Below are 18,169 nucleotides of genomic sequence, written 5' to 3'. Positions count from 1 at the left end.
TTTAGAGTGTTTGTTAATCCTCTACCTGTGGGTCACCAGAAATTCAGGTAATTTATGCGCAAGCTGACATAATGGCATATGCATTGAGTTGGAGTTGAATGTAAGTTCTTGGGGAACTAGAACAAACCTGACTGTTTTTTGCAGAAGCTCATAAGAGCAGCGTATCACATATAATGAACCTCATTGGTTCTCACTCTTCAACCAAGCATGACTGACTTTTTTTGGCCCAATCTGAACAACGTAAACATATAGTGTTAAAATATGTTCATCATCTGAAGTTGTCCAAACCACAGATTTAAAAAGGATTTTATTTGTAATCTTTCTATAAGTATTTGCAAGCACCACCATTTTGTCATGACAGTTGACTTTGTCCATATTTGGCCCAGTATTGGGTAACAATATCCCAGCCTTTTTTTAGTGTTGCTTTTAAGACAGTTTTGGTTTAAAATATGAACTAACCCAATTGTTGTCTAAAAATGGTATTTGATGTAGTGGTATTTGAATCAAAATCGGGTTGAAACTGTAAAGCATTCTTTACAGTGCTTGTTAATCCTCTACCTGCGGGTCACCAGAAATTCAGGTAATTTATGCGGAAACTGTCCTAATGGCATATGCTTTGAGTTGGAGTTGAATGCATCCGCGTGAGTTTGTATCCTGACTGGGTCCCATCTGTCTTCGCTCCGCTCATGCTGTAGATTTGGACTGGCTGCTTCCACCTCCTGTCAGATAAAACACGGAAACATATGAATGACTGACTGCTAACCGCTTCCATTGTCATGTCACGTTAAGTCTCCAGTTGCCGCCGTTTTGATTGCTCATTTCGACCATTTCTGGGTCTGGTGTGCAGGGCAGGTTAATCTTGACATTGTCTGATCTTCGGGAGACGCATTTTTAAGCAATCTTCAAAATGAGGGCTTCCTTGTGTCTCCGTGGTGAAAGGCAACATGAAAGGGTTCAGAAAGAGTGGGAGAATCTTCAGAGGGGAAGTTCGCAGCCGAAATGGTGTGAAATGCAAACGCCCAATGGCTTTTCTTTCATGGCTTTTATTCAATAAAACAGAGCTCTTTTTATGTAAGCCTTTTGAGTCTGACATATAACATCCACACTCAGACAGCCTCAGATATGGCTTTGCCAATGGATGAGGTTGATTATTATTAGAAATTTCTAATTTGATCAAATTTTTTAAATGATCATTGGATTTGACACAATCATCTACGTAGATTTGAACTATTATATTAGTTTCAGAATAAATCGCTGCTAGGCTTGTGTCGGTATCAAATTTTTGAGGCACAATACTTGCTGAATATTTTATAATACCACATTCTAATAAATTACAAAAAAAAAAAAAAAAAGAGTTAAAGGTGCAGCAGGTGATTGTCTAAAGAATTTTTTTTGTTGTGCTGGTTGAAAGTCTCCTCACATTCCAATAGTAATGATTAAAGTAAATGATCGAAATGTATTTATATGTATTTTTATATTCTTGGTAAGGCATGAACGTCACGGTGGCGCAGTGGTTAGCACAATCGCCTCACAGCAAGAAGGTCGCTGGTTTGAGCCTCGGCTGGGTCAGTTGGCATTTCTGTGTGAAGTTTTGCTCTCCCCGTGTTCACGTGGGTTTCCTCTGGGTGCTCCGGTTTAGTATTAGTTTTAGTAAAATTAGTATTTCTCCTGTTTATGCTGAGTTATTTCATTTTAAACCTTTAAAAGTGTATTCTTTGCCATAAACTTGAAATCACTGAACCTACAGACAGGAACCTGATGAAAAATATTTAAATTATAGGTTTTTGCATCGAACCAAATTTAAACCAAATTTTGAATCTGAACCAAAATCTGTTTACCAATCTGGCAACATTCTTCTGTTTTTAATTTTTGTAAATCATCACATTAATAAAAAAATGTCAATATAATATATATATTATATATATATATATATATATACCAAATTGGCAAATCTGTTTACCAATCTGGCAACATTCATCATTTTATTAATTTTTTTTATAAAATCATCACATTACAAAGTGGACCATAATATCACACGCACACGCAAACACACACACACACCACAACGCACTCCGCTGATGCCGATCCATGGTTGTGTGTGTTGCGAGTGAAGCGAATGCCTTTAATTAATGTTGTGGTAAGCAGAGCTCTGGTCACAGCCTTCTGCATTAGTTCCACATGAGCTGCTCCACACCTCAGCACAAGCAGAAAGACTGACTATTGACATCTCGCACTCCTCATACGCACATATCAGGCAGTCCACGGGTCAGCGACTCCATCCCAGCGGGTCCATGTACCCGTTAACGGGCACGTGTTAACAGCCTGATTTCAGAGTCTGCAGGAAAAACCCGGGGTCCCTTGACAGACCCAGACAGACTTAATTACTGATGGAATTACTGAAGTCTGAGGGAACACTTCTACAAAGCATACTTCACACTAAATGTATTCAGCCGGGAAATTTGATGTAAATACACTACGGAGTGAAAGCACATCAGAAAATCTAGCACTTTAGAAGCTATTTTCTTTTTCCCCCCAGTATGAATCATAATCAGGTATATATACGTATGCATATTTTTATTCAGATTACTGCAAAACTACTTTTTAGTGTCAGAAATCGAATGAATTCTATTCATATATATAATAGCTCAAGAAGACTACATAAACATGAATAATTAATAGTTTATGCTTATCCTTAACAGACAATTATACTTTGTCTATTTAAAGGGCACCCATTTCACCCTTTTTCCAGATTTAAGATAAGTCTTTTGTGTCTCCAGAATGTGTCTGTAAAGTTTCAGCTTTAAAACACCCATCAGATTATTATTATACCTTCAGAATATTGGAATTTTCTGCTCTGAATACTTTGTAGCAGTTTTGTTGCCTGTGCCTTTAATGCTAGTTCTCCCCCGCCACCATCATGCTGTCAGAGTGTGCCTCAATCTCCACACCGACTGCATCAGATAAACAGCACAGTGGACAGACCTGAGGGAAACAGTCTCAGTAACGTTTGTAAGAAATACTACAGTTAAGAACTTACCCAATGATTATTTGATGTATTTGTTGTGGTTAATTCAAGCTTTCGCAATGATGAGTTCACACACAATTGTCATTACAAGTTCTCACTCAGCGTCCGCGTTTACTTTGCAGTTTTTGCACACAAATGTAATAGCTACAGATTATTTACACTCCTGTATTGATATCCATTATGATAATGTACAAAATAAACCTGATTTATCATCCACAAACTGGGATGAAGCATCTTTTATAATTGTACTGACACGCGGCTGTGGTGATTAAGACGGTAAAATCGCTGTAATTCATTTAAAACATCTTAACTTGTAAAACTCATTCTTGATCACATTGATGATGATTGATGATCACAGAGAGCTGAACAGTTCTTTTAATCCCAGTTGCTTTGCTCACGTCCTGTCTTGTTGATATGATTATATGCGTTACTGTAGAGACACTTTAATAGGTGGCTGTCAATCAATTTGGTGGGCGGAGAAACCACACTCCTACAAAAAAAAAAAAAGAGAGACATGTTTATATCACACAATATGACTGTGGACACACTATACCTACACAGTTTCTGTCCAAAAACAGCTTACAAAAGATGCTTTTCATTCATATAGGTGCCCTTTAAATATTTGATTTAAATATATTTGTCCCTGTCTTGTGGGCAATATGTTTGAACCATTAGATTTTTTTTTCCAGTTTGACTATTTAAAAAGAGATAAAAACTGTGATGGTCAAATAAATAATTGCTTAATTTATGCACAATAAAAATCCTATAAACAAAACAGAGTAATTTTATCAGTTATGGTTCATTAGTATGGTTTTTAACAGCACAAAATATCGGTGTTTTTATTATATGCATTTTAATTATTTCTATATAAAATGAACACACAATGAAACCACTTAGCGTTTTCAATATTTTCATTTTCCATTAAACAGTGAGGTAAAATGACTCATTTTTATATATATATATATATATATATATATAATATTATATATATATATATATATATATATATATTATATATATTATATATATATATTATATATACATACATATATATATACATATATATACATACATATATATATATACATACATATACATATATATATATATATACATATATATATATATATACATATATATATACATACATATATATATATATGTATATATATATATATGTATGTATATATATATATATATAATATATATAATATATATATTTATTTATTTATTATGTATTTATATGAGTAATATATATAAATTTTTAAAATATATAAATATCAGTTTCAAAGGTCATTTGGCTTATTAAACAGCATATTACTTTAGACTGTCCTTCAGTTCCAGCAGCATGTTTGTAATATCTTTTGAAAGATGAGATCAGGAAAGATGTTTTGAAATATAAGATGCAGGATATTAATGGCATTAAATCTTGCTCATTTCTTCTATACTACCTTATAAGTATTATAAATACTGCATTACGTTGGTTGTAAAAGCCAGAAATGTGTCTTCAAAGCAGAAAAAAGGTCAATATTAAACCCCTGGCAAAAGTACAGAATCACCACTCTTGGAAGATGTTATTTCAAATGTTTTTTGTGTAGAAAAAAATCAAACACATATGTAAAAACTTACATATAAAGAAAGACATATAATTACTAGCAAGAAAGACAATGTCAATGGGATGGCCTTCAAATAGTCCAGATCTCAATCCAATTGAAAATCTGTGGTGGAAAGTAAAGAAAGTGGTCCACGACAAGGCTCCAACCTGCAAATCTGATCTGCAATAAGACAAAGTTGGAGACAGATTGATGAAGAACTTTTAATCTATACCTCAGATAATTCAAGCTGTACTTTAAAGCCAGAGGTGGTGCAACAAAGTAGTAGTGGTGTTTTTATTTGGTGATTCCATATAATTTTCCAAAAATTGTGTGATTCCGTATTTTTTTCCTCTGTTTGATCGGTAAAAAACTGTTGATTGACTACAGTGTTTTCCCTTCTTTTTAATTGTGTTTCATACAGCCAAGAGGGTTGATTGTTGAATGAACTATTTTTGTGGCATGTGTTTGTTTGTTTGTTTTTTCTATACAATTCTTTCAAGAGTGGTGATTCCACACTTTTTGCCAGGGGTTGTATAAGCCGAAATCGTTGCACAAAAAAGAAAACTTTATTGTAATCCATTGTTAGAGCGAATGACTTTTGAGATCCACGCTCGGCATCTTGTTTGGGCTCAACAAATTAGGTGTTTAACGTAAGGTGATGGTATATCAAAATACGTTATCTAACAAAGAATATAAGATGAACATAATCTAAAAAATCTGTCTGTTATCTGTTTAAAGCACAAAGCCACGAACAGAAGTTATGAATATTTCATACAGAAAGAAAAGAAGGAAACCTCCTTTTGAAGTCTTGAAAGAGCACACACAAAGAGGAAAGAGGAGGGGCCGTAATTATTGTCGAAATGTTTTTTGACAGATTGTTATATTAAAGAAGTAGGAGGTTCTGCCAAACAGAGCTAACCTCTTCAACAGGAGAAGTCTCCACCTATCAACAAAGCTAGCACTCAAACCAAAAGGCCAAGATCCATTTGACAAATCTAATAGCTAGGAAAGGAAATCCGCAGCAAGTAGAGGAAAAAAAGAACTCCATTTCAATCACGTTCGCAGTTATAATCTAATCCGTGACATTTAGCACCTGCTATTTAATTATGCACTGTATATAAAATGTACAATTGAAATCCAAATAGCTTTTCATTTCCTGTTAAAGCGTACATACCATACATGGCTAGGAAAAAACAGCTTTCAAATTCATGTTATTAGATGCTTACCCTAATATGTCAGTGAACAAATTGCTGTGACATGCGGCAGACGGCATTGAGGTTCCTGAGCGCTGCCTTTGTTGTCTTTGATTAATGCATAATGCACGTTATTACCTCAGAATCAAACACCTTACATGTTGGCATTACCAATTGTAGTCATATGGCCACATTTCAGAGCGCATTGTAATGAAGAAACCCTCTCTCTATGAATAATAATTCAAAATAAACACCCCAATTACTTTATTTTAAGCCCTCTGCTGCAGGATGGGAGATGGGGAGCGGAATTGTGTGTAATTATCAGGCCATCTTTATCTCGGGATACCATCCGAAACCTAAGACAGGGCTGCCAACTAGCCCTGAAGTGAGCTATCATCTTCAGTGACACTAGAGAGAGCACAGGGCAAGGCGACAAGATGTACCTGTGATGAGAACGGAGGTGCATTCTGAGGGTCTGAGTTTATCTTTAACCACCACTGACCCTCATATGTTAGCTATGTTTTGTGGTACGGACCATCAGGGTACATGCCCTCCCATGCGACCCCAAAAAAAAAGGGGGGCTAACAATATTTAACAGTATGCACTCAAGCTTGCCATCTTAATTAAAATGGGTATCACATATGCGGCTGGGATCCATTCCTCATTACTGTTGTATCTCATTAGAGTTCGGCCCCTCGGAATGCTGGATCGGTTTTAAAACAGTTTCTCTCTGTCTCGCTGTTTTTCCGTTCCTTATCAGTCGTTCGTCGTCTCTTCCTTAAGGCCCAGGGAAAAGTCATTATTGGAGATGGGGGAGTTGCTGTTTGCGGATATGTAGAGATGTTTCCAAAGCCAATTAGGAAATGGATTTATTTAAACCAATTAAAATCAGCCACAGGAAGAGCGTGCATTTTTTATTGCAAGAGGAGGATGTCATGGCAGGATAATGTTAACAAATCAAAAACATCCAGCACATATACAGTGGAATAATTTATTAACATATATAGTCTTCATTGTATAAACATTAGACCCTTTTTTGGCTTTAAAATAAAGATCTGTTGAGAGGAAAAACCTCCCGAATGTCTTAGAATTACAAAATAATTAAAGAATACTTATGGCTTTCAAATGTTTCTCTTTCAAGTAAAGAAAGGCGTTTTAGTCATTTATGTAGCCCGCTGAAGTGATCCAGTTGTCAGTCGTGGAGACTTATTTAACCCAGAGGCTTCAGTAGAAAGGAGAGTCGCAGAAGATGCAGGGACCTTGGAGGATTTTCCTGATCCAGTCCGAATCTGAAAAAATGAGTTTTCTGTTATTAAGAGTTTTTCTGTTAAACAATTATTTAAATATACCAAATATGAATTATTCAAATAATTCTTCTCCAACAAACACACACACAACACATATATACACCTTAAGTCAAAATATTAACCCTCCAGTGAAATTTGTACATCAGTGTCAGCATAATTGAGTACAGCCCCATTTTGGAAAATGAATAAATTATCTATTTCTCAGTGAATATAGGCACAAATGTATTGTGGTGCATTTAAACAAACAGATTATTAAATAGATATAATAATAATATAATATTTTATAAATAAATATTATTATAAAATATTTTAATCAACCAAATACATTTGTTAAAATTAAAGATAATACAATTAAATTGAAGCAAAATATTGCAAAAAAAATTCCAACCTACAAAATTAACAAAAGTTTTTGCATTTTCCTCTATTTAGATTTGTATTTAATATTTTTCTACAAGATATAAATTTGGGGTGGACTACTAGTTTTTAGATTATTATCATGAGTTATTTTCTTATATAAGCTCATGTTTATGCACAAATATAATATTGTACAGCTTCCTTTTAAAAATATGATTTAAAAGATTTGTTTGGGGGTCTACGTTATATAAGGGCTGACACTATATATATATATATATATAAATATATATATATATTATATATATATATATATATATATATTAATATAATATTACCATATATACACACACACACACACACCACACACAGTTGAAGTCAGAATATTATTAGCCCCCTTGGAATTTTCCCAAAAGAAATCATTTCCCCAAATATTTTGATAATATGACTGAACTTTCTCTTAATATTCTTATCTGATAAGTACAAACAGCTGCTTGAATACTTGATTGTGATTGGCCAGTCCGAGGTGCGTTAACCCCCTATAACCATCATCAACATACCACTCATAAAATATTTCAACTTAAATTAATGTTTCACACCCAATTATTTACTTGTGAAAAGTAGCCTTGCAATAAGCGACATCATGTACAGCCCCCCTGAATTATTAGCTCCCTGTTTATTTTTTCCCAAATTTCTTTCAATGGAGAAACCGATTTATTTTATCTTTGCCATTGATGCAAGTAAATAATATTTTCAAGACACTGTCTATACAGCTTAAAGTGACATTTAAAGGCTTAACTAGGTTAATTAGGTTAACTAGGCAGGTTAAGGTAATTAGGCAAGTCATTGTATAACGATGGTTTGTTCTGTAGACTATCAAAAAAATTGCTTAAAGGGGCTAATAATTTTGACATTAAAATGGTTTTAAAAAAATTAAAAACTGCTTTTATTGTAGCTGAAATAAAACAAATAAGACTTACTCCAGAAGAAAAATATTATCAGACATACTGTAATAATTTTCCTTGCTCTGCTAAAAATAATTTGGGAAATATTTATAAGAGAAAAAAATTTTTTTAAATCAAAGCGGGGGCTAATAATTTTGACTTTAACGGTACATCCAGATCAGAGGTCTCAAACTCGATTCATGGAGGGCCGCAGCTCTGCATAGTTTTGCTTCAACCCTAATCAAACACAGCTGATCCAGCTAATCAAGGTGTTCAAGACTGCTAGAGACTATTACAGGTGTGAGTTGGAGATGGTTGGAGCTAAACTATGCAGAGCTGCGGCCCTCCAGAAATTGAGTTTGAGACCATTGATCAAGATGGTTGTGATAACAAAATAAACCCTTTCAGGGAGATACAAGAGTTCTAATAACCCTGAAGGGACATTCTATGAAAACTGTTGAATTAGGGCTGCACAATATATCATTTCAGCATTGATAGCCCAATGTGATCATTCCCCAATAGTTACAATCGCAGCAATGCATGTTGAGTCTGGATTATAGTTTATTTGCATGTGGTTTTTGAGGCATGCTACATTTGTAACTTTAATATAGATTTTTTTTGTGTATATTTAATCAAAGAACTATTTAGCATTATGTTACATGTGATTATTCAATTATTGTACCTGAATACAGTTATTATTATTTATCTATGATTGAATATTGGGGTTTTTAATATATTTTAATGCATAATTCATTCCCTTACAAAATCATCCCAATCAAAACTATGATTATTTCCAAATAGAGATATTGACGTCATCTGTTTAAATTAGTATTCATATATCACAAGAACAAAATTAGCAATATTCGATTTTCTCCAATATCGTGCAGCCGCTAGTCTGAATATGCATTACCCTAAGAGGGGCCAGACACAATATTATATTGTACACTAACCTTTATTCAATTAGTGATAGCATCCACCAGTTTAATCCCTCACCATTATAGCACCCACAAGTGGCATGTGAATGTTTAAAACCATCTACCTGCCAGTCAGAATTGAGTTGGAACAGCCAAAAAGATGTATAATTAACATATTTTCATATCGAATATGGTACATCTTTGACATCCTGAGCTTGCATTGTTGCTGTGGGGCAGCAGAGTTTCTTGTTTGTGTGTGTGTGTGTGTATTAGAGAAAGTCTAAGTGTGCGGTGCGGTGTGTTTCTGAATGGAGATATGATACAGCATTATGGCTCACCCTCAGGCTCTGCTACTGAGGCAATACTGTCCTGCAATAGACAGCGGCGGTATGTCACACCCTGACAGGCCTGATATGACAGCGCACACCTTGGGGAGGAAGAAGGAAAGAGAAAGAAAGAGGGAAAGAGACAGTGAGACACATGAACAGAACGGGCGAGGGGAAGGTTTAGGATCAGTACTTGGCAGAGATCAGAATGACAGCAATGAAGCAACTGTTTCCCTGATACACCATTAGGGGCAGTAATCTCCTTTCAGTCAGTCCAATGGATAATGTCACACATGGGGCTCGAAATGGGGGGGGGGTAAAATCGGCCTCAAAATCTATTCAGCGCCTACATAATAGTCCAATACAGATTTTATAACCACAATGTCGAATTTACTTCTTTATTATTGACTGATTTTGGAGGAGGGATTTTAAAACAATGATTTTGCGCACTTAATCTGGAATACAATGATATGTCGTACAAGCCAAAACAAGAGCCACCAGATTTTTCTATTATTATGAAGGATTATGTGCTAGTAGAAGTGGTGTGAATTAAACCTAGAATTACACAATATCTAAATTAATCTGTTCATTAAAATGCGCAGGCTGTGTCAGTTATGAGCCAAGAACAGTGCAACTGCAAAATATGTGTTATTAAAGCAGCTGTATGAGTCAAGTAAAAATGATTACGTTTGCATGTCTAAATAGGGACTATGCAAGACTGTGTGTTTTATGAATGGATCTTTTTTTTGTTAACAGTTAAGAATTAATTTGATACAGCACAAGCATTTGTTTTTGATTATATACAGGGTTTCTGCAAGTTAAATTTAGGACTTTTTAAGACCATTATGAATTAAATTTTAGACTCATAAAGGGCTCAACACTAAGGAATTTTTCAAATGGCACAGATGGTAAAGATTTTTATTTGCCCTATCAAAAAATTATAATTTAATACATTTAATAATACAATAATAATTTAATAATAAAAAAGTTTTTATTTTTGATATTTCTTAGCAAAGGTGGCACAGTGGGTAGCACGATCGCCTCACAGCAAGAAGGTCCCTGGTTCGAGCCCCAGCTGGGTCAGTTGGCATTCTGTGTGGAGTTTGCATGTTTTCTTCGCGCATGTTTGGGTGGGTTTCCTATGGGTGCTCTGGTTTCCCCCACAGTCCAAAGATATGCGGCTATAGGGGATTGAACAGGCTAAATTGGCCGTAATTAATGAGTGTGAATGAGTGTATATGGGTGTTTCCCAGTGTTGGGTTGCGGCTGAAAGGCATCCGCTGTGTAAAACATATGCTGGATAAGTTGGTGGTTCATTCCGCTGTGGATGACCCCAGATAATAAAGGGACTAAGCCAAAAAGAAATGAATGATTTCTTATCAAAATATTTTAAGTATTGTATAAAAACAAGCAAATGAAAATAAAAAAAGTGAACAAATGTTTTAAAGTTTTAAAAACTACAATAAACTAAATCTACAAACAACAATCTGTCCAGGTCGGTGTCCTCCAGAAGTAAATACATGGAGCACTATTAAACAAATATTATTGTAAGGAAAATAATTAAACCATTATCTATTGAGATGAACTGTTGTATGGCTGTTGGCCAAACTGGGTAGCAATACATGAACAAAGGAAAATTATGACTGGTTTAAAAAAGATTTAAGACCTAAAAGACAATATTTCAGTAAATTTAAGACTTTTTTAAGGCGTAAAATTTTGAGATTTAAGACATTTTTATGACTTTAAGACCCTGCAGACACCGCTGATATAAGTGAATGAAAAATGTATTTTATATGTCCATTGTTTTAAAGTATGTTCCTTACATTTATACAGCGCTTTTCAGGATACAAGCCTTTACACATTTTTGGGGGGAATCTCTCATCCACCAACAGTGTGCAGCATCCACCTGGATGACGTGACGGCAGCCGTATTGCGCCAGACCACACACCAGCTGATTGGTGGGAAGGAGACAATTATGACATGGGGATGGTTAGGAGGCCATGATGAACAGAGGCCAGTAAATTTGGCCAGGATGCCGGGGTTAAACCCCTACTCTTTTTCGAAGAACATCCTGGGATTTTTAATGACCACAGAGAGTCAGAACCTCGGTTTAACGTTTAACATCTCATCCGAAAGACGGCGCTCACTGAGCAGTATAGAGTCCCCATTAATATACTGGGGAGTTAGGACCCACGCCCCCTGCTGGTCGCACTAACATCATTTCCGGCAGCAACCCAGCTTTCCCACATCGTCTCCCATCCAGGTACTGACCAGGCGCAGCCCTGCTTAGCTGACTTTATACATCAAAATTAATCAAATAATCTGTCATACCCAATGTTTTTATATTTTTAAATGAAATACTCTTAAACTCCTATCATAAATATTACATATATAGCATAATATATTAGCTGTACCTGAGCCACCTGTGCCCATTCTTGCACTCTGCCCGCTTGCAGTCGGTGAAGGGGAGAATTTCTTTACAGAGACCGCAATACTCTGGAAATGTCTGTTTATTCATCTTATTCATGATATGACCTATCAGCACCTGTAAAGGTCAAACATCAAATAATAATAAAACAGACAGTGTAAGATATAATTTCTAGAAAATAAAAATTCACAGCATGAATCACTTTATTTTTTGATTTTATCTTTATATCTTCGTTTTTACTTAAACATTGAATTTGCATTCTTACAACACACACAAAATCTAAATTTATAATCACTTTAAGTCAAATAAATATTGTTTCAGTGGGCGATGAGAAAGGGATTCACCTTGGCTGCCCTGTCTTCATTAGCAGGGTCATTTGTGAGGAAGTCACACACTCCTTTAGTGGGTACACGTGTGTTTTGTGTGACGCAGGTGTGCAGATACACCTCGCCCAGCACCTTCTTCATGTTCTCCCGGATCAGATGGGACTCCACAGCTTCGATCCTGCTGCCAATCTCTCTCATTCTCTCCTCCCTTTCCCTGTTTTCCGCATCCCCCTGTTTGTCCTCCATCATCTCATCTTCATCACCTCCACCTCCTTCATCACCATCACCAACTAAACTCTGACCACTTCTTCGCCTCGGCTGCCACAGGGCCTCCGAAGGGCTTTTCTGCATGGACTTGTGGAGTGTTCGGAGAAAGAAGAGCTTAAGGCGCCACAGGTAAGTGGACCCTGAGGTTTGGAGCTTCTCTTCTAGATTGTTCTCGTAGGCTGAAGGGATGCTTTTGTCTTTTAGTATCCGCCATCGTAACAGATCCAGCAAATCAGTGTTTCTAAAGAGATTGTGAGCATCAAGCATCTTAGATGCCGCTTCATCTGGAGTCTTAAAGGTGATGAACTGTACCTGGTAGGTGAGAGCGACAGGGTGGAAGCCATTGTTCATACCCTCATTGGAGAGAACAGCCAAATAGGCACTGTTTGGACTGATCGATATACCGTGTATCCGTCGACCCGCGACTCCTTCAGGCAGAACAATCTCTTCTTGCTTGAACTCGACAGCTAGGTCTGTGAAAACAGCTGTTAGCTTCTTAATCTTTCCATCTAGTGAGCATGTGAAAAAAGTCCCATTACTGTGGCAAGCCGTCATGGATATGATAGGCGTGGAATGAAGACCCGTGATGTGGGAATTGTGAACATTCAGACCAGCTTTGGAGATCAGCAATAAGCACCAGAAGACGTACGGACCACGTGCCGCAACCACTAAACTGCAGTTGCATTTCTGGTGCGGATGGAAGAGCGTGATACATTTGATGTTGTGGACAGGAATCTGGTCGTTCTCCTGCCACAAAACCACAGGTTGCCTGAGGGTGAAGTAGCCCTTCACTGCCTTGATGTTGACTGGGAGGATCTTTACAGGTCCTTCGGAGCTTCCTATGATCAGTCCACTCATCTTCCGTCCGCCATGCTCATATTGCCACCAGGTGAGCGCGCTTGGTGATGACACTCCAGATTTGATAGTGCTGCATGACACCACTGAATCCTTCCCTTGTAGGGGCAAGCTGAACTGCCACACCACCACGTCTCCATTCTCCATGAGTACAGCTAGAAGAACTGTGTTTATGTCTTTATGTGCGTTATCGGTCTGAACTTGCTGCATACTGCACAAACTGGACCACTCCATGCGCACTGGTGTTTGCATGCGAAACCTGCGCTGCAGTTCATCCAAGTCTTTATAGGAGACCGGTGGTGTACCATCGTTCTGAGCAGAGTATTTCCTGGATTTTAACATTTCTCCATATAGTTCTGTAAGGTCCAGTAGAAGCGTCCACTGTAGTTGCAAGTGACTGCTGTGGATTGTGAGACGATTGTCCAGTGTTAGGAAAGCAAGAAGGCAACGGCCGTATTTGTCACAGCCTAACGGTGACCAACTAGTGTACTTGACGCCATGGAGACGTCCACATTGAGGATTGATGACTCGGTCTATCATGATCATTTGGCTTACTACTGGGTCTTTACTGTTGGCGAAGCTTTCTTTAACAGCCCTCACATCTTTTTCTGAGCCCACCTGTGAAAATAAAAAAAGAAAATATTAGGGATGCACCGATATGAATTTTTTGCCCAATATGGATAACAGATCATTCTTAAGATTTGGAGGCTGATAACTGATATATTATAGCTGATGAATACAAATATTTCAAAATATTATATTTTTATACAGTGAACAACTGATTTTATTTTAAAAACTTCTTAAAGGTTTGAACTGATCTTATGATCTGAATAGTCTACCCAAAGCAAAAAAGCAATAATTTCAAAATTGCAAGGTGATTATATAGACCTATATTCACTACATAGTTGATCTTAATCACCTACATAGATTATATATTTTGTATTACTTGTCTCTTTATTTTTTTATTAGAAAAAAATGTTTAGACTAACAACAGATTAATCAATCTTCTTTTGCATGATACCATATAGTAACCAAACAAATTTCTTCTTTCTTATTGTGTTGCTTAATAATAGAAGGAACTGCTGACAAGAGGGAAATAGCAGTATAAGAATAAAAATAGTGAGTGGACCTTGCTCCAGACTTCCGGTCATAAAAAGTCTGGACATATCACAAAGAACTGGATGCTTGTAGAAGTTGTGCATTTAACTGTTCAGTTCTGGTATGCAGAGAAGGTTTGCAGAAAGGGGAAGTATGTTTGGGTGCAACAGCCAAAGGACTGCAGAATGTAGTGAAGTTACACCAAAACTCCACGTTTTAATATCAGCTGTGTATAAATATTGGAGTCAGGGAAATGTAGATTTGTTACGCACTTCCTGTATGTAATTCTTGCATTGCATTGGTGTAACCCGGAGCTCTGCTGATCAAATTATTCATTTGTATCTAATAAATTACTAATATTTTTGACATTGAAGAAAACCCTCTCCTGACCTTTTTTTTATTAAACAAACATGGAAATGGCTAGATATTCCAATATCCGCATGGCCAAAATAAATGATTTCCTTTTTTTCGCATAGCAAATTGGCATGCAACTTGACTGTTGCATAAAAATAATTAGTTAAATAACAAAATAGTATTAAATTATAAACAAGTTAAATAAATATATCTTAAATAAAATTAAAATGAAAAAACTTAGAACTGAAACCAGCTCAAATATTCTTGAATAAAATGTGTTACAGTAATGTACATATGTACAAATAAGTTATGTTAGAAAAACCATTGTTTTGACAGTTCAGAGCCACCGTACAAACGAAAAGTGAAATACAAATAGTATGTTTTACTTCAGAAACTGCAGCATAAATTTGTCCCTTTTGGCGTTTTAGATTAACGGGTTGTCATAATCATATATATGCTGATCAAACTAAATACAATCTTACATCAACAACACATGGCAAGCAACGCATTCATAAGAATAAATAATCATATTAAGATTACAAACAACCCAAAAACTTGTTTACCACATATGCGTCGCTGCTATTGTTTACACATGTAAGGCGAATAAAAACAGCATTTATCGGCCGATATCGATATGACTGCCGATATATTCGTGCATCCCTAGAAAATGTGCTATACAAATTGTGAACAATACAGTTTTTAGCTTTAGAACAGAAAATAAGTTATTATTTAATTGACATTAATTAACTGCTAGCTATTTTAAGTGAATTCTTTTGTGACTTTTTGCTTCAACAATTTTTGACCCTTTTTATCATAAGATTTGGAAATTAGGGCAAGGAAAAATATTACTTTTAGCGTAGATGAAGCCTATTTTTGTTAACTATTTAATAGTTTTATCAAACATATGCAGCCAAAGGTAACCAAATAGATCAACTGCATATATTTGATGTCCAGCAGACAGTGTGAAGCATTAAAAATAAACTTTAAAAATTAAAACTTAAAAATGGCCCTATAAAACAAAGTCTTACTTTTAACTAGTCAACAACACAGAGTAAAATATGCTGCTATTTTAAAAATACCTTTTAAACACAAACCTTACAACTGGATTTGTAAGAGATATTATTTGATTAAGTAAAAACAGTTGATGTATTTTCCACAGGATGTTCAGCTATAAATGGAGGTGCAGGTTGTCTTTACTTGATGGGAATATTTTTCCAAGTCTGGTATAAATGAAAACCCCTCTGAAAGATGCTGTCTGTGTTAAACCTCCAATAAAAAAGAAGCATTTAAATACATGTCATGATACAGATTCAACTGCATACTTAGTACATATCATATTTTTAAAGCCTGTCATTAATTAACATCGCTCTGTCCCATAAATCATGTTCACAGAACACATTAATATGTTAGTGGTCACAACTATGACCCGTTGGGAAACATAAGAGCCCCATCACTGACTGACTGAAAATACAATATAGCAGATCTCCAGTAATGTTGCATTAAATTCAAACAGGCAAACATAAAAAATGCTTATGATCTTGGATTGCCAAAGCCCACAACTAACTTCAAATATTTAGAAAGTCACTTTATGATAGCATATATTTCTATTATATTGGCTTCATTTCTGCGTAGTTATTATAATCAAATTGTCATTAAAAGTAAATTAAAAAGGTGTACAGTTGTAAAATTAGAGATAAAAAAAACAATAATCGTCCACACTCCCTTAACGCTTATTTCAAAGATCTTGAGCTGTCATGTCACATCAAACATGACAAACTTTTGTCAACATTTCCAAAACAAGTGTTACCATGAAGAGAGAAGTCGCGCGCGCGCAGTATTGTGTTTACCTTGAGTTCACATGCGGTGGTCGGGACAGGGATGTGAGTGCGATGCAGCACCAGGTTTTGACTGAGACTGTGTATGTCACACACCAGCTCCACCAGAGACACGCTGTTCGTGTTGCAGGCCGCCAGTCTGTGATCTTCTGCCCACGACAGCGGCTCCACACCGCTAACCGGACTCAACAATTTAATCGCTGGATCCCGCAGCACTATTGGTCCCTGTCCCGCCCAAAAGTCATCCTCCGATCCTGACGGGGCTTCTGACGCGGTTCCTGCTTTCTCTGAAGCACCGTTTGAGCGTAATGCCGCCATTTTTTCTGTATAAAAATAAAGCCCGTCTCCAGGAAGTTACGCGGTGCCGGAGGAGGAGGATTTCACGAGCGTGGCATGACCTGGGTTGCCAGGTTGACAAAAATCACGTTGTAAAATATACGGTTGCCTAATGATAATTCCTTATATAATTAATATTTTGTGTGTGTGTGCGTGCGTGTGTGTGTGTGTGTGTGTGTGTGTATATATAGAGAGAGAGAGTGAGAGAGAGAGAGAGTGGCATATATATATATGTGTATGTCTATATATATATATAGACATATAGACCATTTTGAGGGGTGTAAATGGCTCTGACATATTTCCCGTTTTACATTTTGAATTTCCATAACTTCTGAGAGACCAAAAAGTCCCACAAATTGATAAGCAATGTAATCATAATAGGTTATGATTGAATCCCCTCTTGTTACAGATATGAAATAGTTTGACAACAAGCAGGAAATGCTCATGGGCCATTGACATCACCACATTGAAATGGTCGCAGTTGAAGTCAGAATTGTAAGTCCCTCTAAATTATTAGCCCCCCTGTTTATTTTTTTCCCCAATTTCGGATATTTTTCAAGACAATTCTATACAGCTTAAAGTGACATTTAAAGGCTTAACTAGGTTAATTAGGTTAACTAGGCAGGTTAGGGTAATTAGGCAAGTTATTGTATGGTTTGTTCTGTGGACTATCAAAAAATATAGCTTAAAAGTCCTGATGATTTTGACCTTAATATGGTTGTAAAATATTTTTAAACTGCTCTTACTCTAGCCGAAATAAAACAAATAAGACTTTCTCCAGAAGAAAATATATTATCAGACATAATGTGAAAATTTCCTTGCTGGGAAAAAAAATGTGGGAAATATTTAAAAAGGAGGAGGAGAGGGGGGGGGGGGGGGGTAATTCTGACTTTATATATAATTTTGTTTTTAATGAACTGCATCAGATAAGTATTGAATTTTTCTGTCTGAGCCACAATTATTGCTCAGATACCCACAATGCTACACAACAAATCACACCAGGGTCAACACTAAA

At 36.2% G+C, this 18,169-nt stretch overlaps 1 protein-coding gene across 1 annotated transcript; it reads right to left on the bottom strand.

The window, feature by feature from the left end:
• Positions 1–6,720: 6,720 nt before the first annotated feature.
• On the bottom strand, positions 6,721–17,153 carry gtf3c4 (general transcription factor IIIC, polypeptide 4). Its single transcript, XM_056447055.1, has 5 exons — positions 16,831–17,153; positions 12,428–14,149; positions 12,070–12,200; positions 9,668–9,756; positions 6,721–7,102 (listed from the first exon to the last, which is right to left on the bottom strand). The coding sequence occupies exons 1-5, from the start codon at positions 17,134–17,136 to the stop codon at positions 7,038–7,040; spliced, it is 2,313 nt and encodes a 770-aa protein (XP_056303030.1). The 5' UTR covers positions 17,137–17,153; the 3' UTR covers positions 6,721–7,037.
• Positions 17,154–18,169: the final 1,016 nt, after the last annotated feature.

This window comes from Danio aesculapii, chromosome 21 (genome assembly GCF_903798145.1).
Source record: "Danio aesculapii chromosome 21, fDanAes4.1, whole genome shotgun sequence".
Classification (NCBI taxonomy): domain Eukaryota; kingdom Metazoa; phylum Chordata; class Actinopteri; order Cypriniformes; family Danionidae; genus Danio; species Danio aesculapii.
Note: the sequence above shows the minus strand (reverse complement) of the source record. Positions and strands in the feature narration are given on the sequence as shown.

Bases quoted from the DNA above. Each gene is read 5' to 3' on its own strand.
- gtf3c4 (XM_056447055.1), bottom strand. From the start codon at position 17,136: ATGGCGGCATTACGCTCAAACGGTGCTTCAGAGAAAGCAGGAACCGCG. The intron at 12,201-12,427 runs GTGAATCCCTTT...TGACCTTTACAG, and splicing joins ATGAAGACAGGGCAGCCAAG to GTGCTGATAGGTCATATCAT. The intron at 9,757-12,069 runs GTACAGCTAATA...TTCCTCCCCAAG, and splicing joins AATGGGCACAGGTGGCTCAG to GTGTGCGCTGTCATATCAGG.